At 41.9% G+C, this 6,505-nt stretch overlaps 1 protein-coding gene across 1 annotated transcript; it reads left to right on the top strand.

Annotated features, from left to right (window-relative positions):
• The first annotated feature begins 4,983 nt into the window (after positions 1 to 4,983).
• LOC122446713 (SIN3-HDAC complex-associated factor-like) lies at positions 4,984 to 6,255 on the top strand. Its single transcript, XM_043477207.1, has one exon. It carries the CDS (start codon positions 5,025 to 5,027, stop codon positions 5,688 to 5,690), a length of 666 nt encoding a protein of 221 aa, XP_043333142.1. The 5' UTR covers positions 4,984 to 5,024; the 3' UTR covers positions 5,691 to 6,255.
• The last annotated feature ends 250 nt before the right edge of the window (positions 6,256 to 6,505 follow it).

The raw sequence follows: 6,505 nt of genomic DNA, 5'->3' as shown, positions 1-6,505 counted from the left end.
ACTCAATTCTGGGAGTTAGTGATGGACAGGGAAGCCTGGCATACTGTGGTCCATGAGGTCACAGAGAGTTGGACACAACTGAGTGACTGAACTGAACTACACTGCCCCTTCTCCCAGGCAACTGCTTCTCTATTTCTGTCAATATACATCAGTAGTATCTGTTCTTGTACTTCATACAATATGTACTCTTTTCTGTCTGGCTTCTTTTGTTTAACATAATGTTTTTGAGATTCACCCATATTGTTGTGTATATCAGTAACTCATTCTTTTTTATTGCTGAATAGTATTCCATTGTATGAATATACCCTGGTTTATTTATCCATTCTCCTATTGATGGTTATTATGAAATAAAGATTTCAAAGAACATGCTTGGATGTTTTTCTTTTTTTTGTGAACATTTTTCTTGCGTAAATACCTGTGAATGGAATTGCTGGGTCAAGTGTAAGTGTGTGCTTAACTTTATTAGAAACTGCCACATAGTTTTCCAATGTGGTTGTCCCATTTTATCCATCTATTTGCAGTGCATCGGGAATTTCTACTGATGCCCCAAAGTTTATGTCATCAGTTGATTTTCACTCTTCTGGTAGGTGCGATACTGCATCTCATTGTGCCTTCAATTTTCATTTTCCTGATTCCATCTGTCAGTCTTTTTTGTGAACTTCAAGTCTTTTGCCATTGTCTTCCTCGAGGAGGGGAGAGTTCATTGTTCAACTGTAATAGTTCCTCATATATTCTGGATATAAGTTCTTTATCAGACACAGGTACTGCCAATCTTTCTGCCAGTTAAGGCTTATGTGTTCATATTCTTAATAGCGTCTTTGATTAGCAGATTTTTTATGAGGTCCAATTTGATTTTTTTTTTCGTTTTATGATGAATGATTTTTGACACAAATGAATTGAAAAAGTAGATCATTATTTCCTCCAATATAGAACTCCTCAGTAGCTTCTCATGTTTTGGGAATAAAACTCCAGTCTTTATGTGGACCTTCAAATCCTTGAATGATTTGGTCCTCAGAAGCTCTCCAGCTTCATCTCACACCCCTTCTCCTACCCCACTGAGCCCTCACCACACGAGTCTTCTTTCTGTTCCTTGACCAGGCAAAGCCTGTGCTTACTTTAGAGTCCTCATGCTTACTGTTCCCTCTGCCAGAAATGCTCTTTCCTCACCTCTTGGGATGGATGGCTCCACCCCATCCTTTAGGTTTGGACTCACATATCACCTCCTCAGAAGGCTAAAGTAGTGATGCGCAATCACCATTGGGTTCACCACCCTATTTCCTTTTTTTCATAGCACTTTCCACAGAGAAATAACCTGTACACTTATTTGTTTACTGGTTTCTTATCCATCTCTCTGACTAGAATGGCAAATTCTTGAGACTAGACATATTATATACTTATGTGCTCAGCCAGTATTTGTTAAGGTGACAAATGAATTTCTTTGAAATGCTAGCCACTGAAGGGTTGGCATATTCCACAATGTACACACACGTGTGCGTGTGTGTGTGTTGCATGTGTGTGTGTGTGCAGGAGGTGGTAGAACAATGTAGGTAGTTTCAATAAATCAAAGTTTTAAATATTCCAAAGATGTCACCTTTACCAGCAATTTCAGCCTCATGATCTTTTAATTATCTGATTTAAAGGCATTCATTTGATTTTCATGTTCCATTCCACATGGAACTTCTCTCTGCCTTTGCACACCCTGATTTCTCTGCCTGGAACATTCTTCTTTCTCCTCCCAGAGCAACATCCTGACTTATGTGGAAACCTGGTTGGCTTCTCCAGAGAGCATTAGGGACCCCTCCTCAGAGCTACTGTGTCCTTTGGAGCTAACTCACTGGAAAAGACCCTGATGCTGGGAAAGACTGAAGGCAAAAGGCAAAGGGGGTGGCAGAGGATGAGGGATGAGATGGTTAGATGGCATCACCGACTCAATGGACATGAATTTGAGCAAACTCCAGGAGACAGTGAGGGACAGGGAAGAGTGGCATACTGCAGTCTACAGGGTCTAAAAGTGTCAGACTTGACTTAGTGGCTGAACAACAAACAACTATTACAGTGCTTATCACTCTGCTTCAAAATATCTGTTCACACGACCATCTCCTTCTCTAGACTATGAGCTTCTCAAGGGCTAGGTCATCTACATATTCCCAGCTCTGGCAAAAGCAAGCAAGCACTGGGGAAATATTTGTTGAACATTGCTATGTTTGTGTCTCTCTAAGATTTATGTGTCAAATCCTAACACCCAGAAGGTGGGGGCTTTGGGAAGTAATTAGGTCACATAGGCGGAGCCCTCATGAATGAAATTAGTGCCCTAATGAAAGAAACCCCAGCCCCTTCATCCCTTTGGCCATAGGAGGACACAGCAAAAAGATGACTGTCTGTGAACCAGGAAGCTGGCCCTCATCAAACATCAGATCTGGTCCTACCTTGATCTTGGATTTCCCTGCCCCCAGAACTGCAAGAAATAAATGCCTGTTGTTTATAAGTCACCTCCTCCATGCTGGTCTGCACTATGTTGTTATGGTGGTGCAAACAGACTAAGATGAATGTTGAATGAATGGATGAAGATGCTTGTAAGGATGGTAGTGTGATGTCTAAAAGAAGAGAAAATGGATCACTTAAATATCCCTAGATAATGATCTCATAAGTAACATGAGCTGGCTTGTTGAATGGTGACTCAACACGATTTTCTCCTTCTATGCTCTCCCTGCATCCTCATCTCTAGAATCTCTATCTGCAGTTACATTCTACATGACATAACCTGAAAATGAAAGATTTAAAAGACTGAAATGATGTAGCCTTTACTGTTCCTATACAGTAGACATAATAAAACATGAGGTCAGACAGCAACTTCTGTGTATCCTTCGCAATTGACTCATTTTAAGCTACAAGGAGCTGAGATCAGCAGTACGTGTTCCCTGTGATTCAAGCATTTCTGACTTTTGTCTTTATCTTAAGTATCAAGGATCTTTATTCTCAAGTCCGATATTGAATCTGTAGCTGTAGATATGTCACTATTTTGAGAATAAAGAGTCCCATCATCTTCATGCTTTGCAAGTCCTCAGCCACAGAGTTAAACCTCATTCTCATAAACGTTTTGATTTTCTTAACTCTGCCCCTCTCTCTTGGCCTCTTAAAGAGTTTTGCAAGACACACTTAGATTAGGTTCTTGTGACTAAGCACTGATACATAACAAAGTTAATATGTGTGGGAAAACATACTTGTGAAAGAAGACCAATGAAAGAATTGAGTCAACAATCCTTAGCAAATCTTGCCTCTATAAACATTTACCAAGTTAGCAATCATTTTGCAACTAGAAAACCAATACCTGTGTTACCACAACTAATGATGGGCATTTGGGATATGAGATCCATGGGCTTCCTCAGGAGTGAATTTTTTTTTAAAGCTTCCATATTGAAGGGACAAGTTGAACAAGTTCTTAGCTACACTAACATATAGCATCTCTATATGTTTTCAGGGTTTACAGCCTAACTAACAAGGTAGGAAAAAATACATTCACCAGAATTCCAGAAGGGACTGGAAGAAGCAGCTGGGGCTGACAGGCTCCTCCCATCCAGACAGCTTTGGCAACAGGACAAGGGGTGATGCTTTGCCTCATAAGTGTAAGAGCAGACGATGGTGGAGGGATGCTGTATATTGTGTGATGTCATTCTTGACTTCTCAGTCACGTGACTAGAGTCATGCGCTGCCTGACTGCAGAGAAGAGGTGTGTGGAGCAGAACTGAGACACCATGCAGACTCCTGAGTGGAAGGGGGAAGGAAGGGGTAAGGCCAGGACTGACTTCTCAGGGATCTGAGGGAAGGCACTAGCATTAGACAGGCTAAGCCTACCCCATCTGTTGAAAATCTTCCATATTACGATCCTAGAGGACCACAGAGGTCTTTGGGCCTGGCGTGCTGCAGTCCATGGGGTCACAATGAGTCGGACATGACTTAGAGACTGAACAACAACAAGAAGAGGTACACCAGGGCCTTTCTGGCCAGCACTGAGAGTCCAGGAGGGTGATAGGAGGAACACTGAAAGAGACAACTATATATTTGGGCTCTTGCACACACTTTTATGAGTCTCAGCTTTCCTCATTTATACAACTGGATAAAATATTACTGCCCCCAACACTGCGCTATTGTAAACATCAGAAGAGGTATGGACATGAAAGTGCTTCCTGCGTGACTATCCCAACTCCCCATCTATTTATGTCCCCATGCCTGCACGTGTGCTCGGTTGTGTCTGACTCTCTACAACCTTATGGACTGCAGCCCACCAGACTACTCTGTCCACAGGATTTCCCAGGCAACAATACTGGAGTGGGTTGCCACTTCCCCCTCCAGGTGATCTTTCTGATCCAGGGATTGAACCTGGGTCTCCCGAATTGCAGGTGGATTTTTTACCGCTGAACCATTGAGGAAACCCATTTATGTCTCTGGGCTCCTCTAACTGCCAACAAGAAAAGCCATGGAGAAAGCTCTTTCTGTCATCCCCTTAGTTCAGCAGTGGATTATATGTCATGCCACTTCTGCCATTGATCCAATATTATCCATTTATGGGACACTTATTTAATACTTACACCTGTCTGAGGTGCTGGAGATACAATGAATGATGTCTCATGTCAGTCTAGCTGACTTATGTGATTAACTCTCAATTGCTTCCAAACTCTAGGGGGAAAGAGGAGCATTATTTATTGAGTCTTCAAACCGTTGCAACTTGAAGCTCATCCTGGTGACAAGAGTTTCCTGAGCTCAAGATATTGTCCCTGAAGACAGCAGCAGAAGCATCCAAATGCCATCCTGTGCCAGGGGCTCACTGCAATGACCTTTCCCAAACTATAATAGTGACTCCACTGTAAGCTGTCTTAAGACTCCACTGACTAGAATCTTTCTAGACAAGGCTGTTGAGGAGGAGGGAGCGATTGAAGGGGGGGTTGACTTAGCGTGCACTGCGCCCCTCGGGATTGTTACTGCGCGTGAAACGGCTGCTTTTGGAAGGCTATTGCCCAGAAGAAAAGATGTTTGGTTTTCACAAGCCAAAGATGTACCGAAGTATAGAGGGCTGCTGCATTTGCAGAGCTAAATCCTCCAGTTCTCGGTTCACTGACAGTAAACGCTATGAAAAGGATTTCCAGAGCTGTTTTGGGTTACATGAGACTCGTTCAGGAGATATCTGTAATGCCTGTGTCCTGCTTGTGAAAAGATGGAAGAAATTGCCAGCAGGATCAAAAAAAACCTGGAATCATGTGGTAGATGCAAGGGCAGGACCCAGTCTAAAGACAACGCTGAAACCAAAGAAAGTGAAAACTCTATCTGGAAACAGGATAAAAAGTAACCAGATCAGTAAACTGCAGAAGGAATTTAAACGCCACAATTCTGATGCTCACAGTACAACCTCAAGTGCCTCTCCAGCTCGGTCTCCCTGTTACAGTAACCAGTCAGATGATGGCTCAGATACAGAGATGGCTTCTGGCTCCAACAGAACGCCACTGTTTTCCTTTTTAGATCTCACATACTGGAAAAGACAGAAAATATGCTGCGGCATTATCTATAAAGGCCGTTTTGGGGAAGTCCTCATCGACACACATCTATTCAAGCCTTGCTGCAGCAATAAGAAAGCAGCTGCTGAGAAGCCGGAGGAGCAGGGGCCAGAGCCTCTGCCCATCTCCACTCAGGAGTGGTGACTAAGCTTTATGTAGAAGGGGAGCAAAAATGATTTAAATTTTGGAAAACAAAGCAACAAAATGACCCTCCTATTTTTAATTTGGATACCTGCTATTCTGCCAAAAGATGGATTTGTAGAATAGTTTTGAATGGGTTATTTTTCCTCCAGTTCCACAAACTCTGAAGCCAGTGAAGCTTACTAAGAGATAAAAAAGAAGTGTACATAATATTTAAGATGCTGAGTATTTCATAGGAAAGCTGAATGCTGCTGTAAAGTGCTCTTTAAGTCTTTTTTAAAAATCCCCTTCTAATGAATGAAATTAGGGGAATTTTCAGGGGACAGAGATGGGATTTGTTGTATGATAAACGTATGTAGTTTTTAGTCTTTCTATTTTGAGAAGCAGTGGTTGGGGCATTTTTTAAGATGGCTGGCTACACTTGTTTTCCTTCATTATAATAAATTTGTCATAACTCAGTAAACATGGACTTGCCCCTAGAGGTAGTTGTTAATAACTGAAATATTAAGGTCTTGCCAAGGTTCTGGTGATTCAAACCTGTACTACTGAATATTGAGCGGGACAGACAGCTCTCTGGTGCAAATATCTTGAAGGAGCAATTTCTAAATAGGCAGAGGTAACCTGACTGTATATGTTGGATCCTGTGTCACCTCCCTCCATGTTGATATTTGATACAGATTTTAATTTATATGAAACTTAAAAAGCAGAATCAAAACTTAAAGCAGAATCAAAGTTCCTCTTGGGGAAATGTCAAGTCTTTAGGATAAGCAATCCTATATGAATAGTACCAAAACATTACCACTTGGTAGAGAACATTC

This window comes from Cervus canadensis, chromosome 8 (genome assembly GCF_019320065.1).
Source record: "Cervus canadensis isolate Bull #8, Minnesota chromosome 8, ASM1932006v1, whole genome shotgun sequence".
NCBI lineage: Eukaryota > Metazoa > Chordata > Mammalia > Artiodactyla > Cervidae > Cervus > Cervus canadensis.
The sequence above is the reverse complement of the archived record's forward strand: the minus strand, read 5'-3'. Positions and strand labels throughout refer to the sequence as shown.

Coding starts and splice junctions, on each gene's coding strand:
- LOC122446713 (XM_043477207.1), top strand. CDS start 5,025: ATGTTTGGTTTTCACAAGCCAAAGATGTACCGAAGTATAGAGGGCTGC.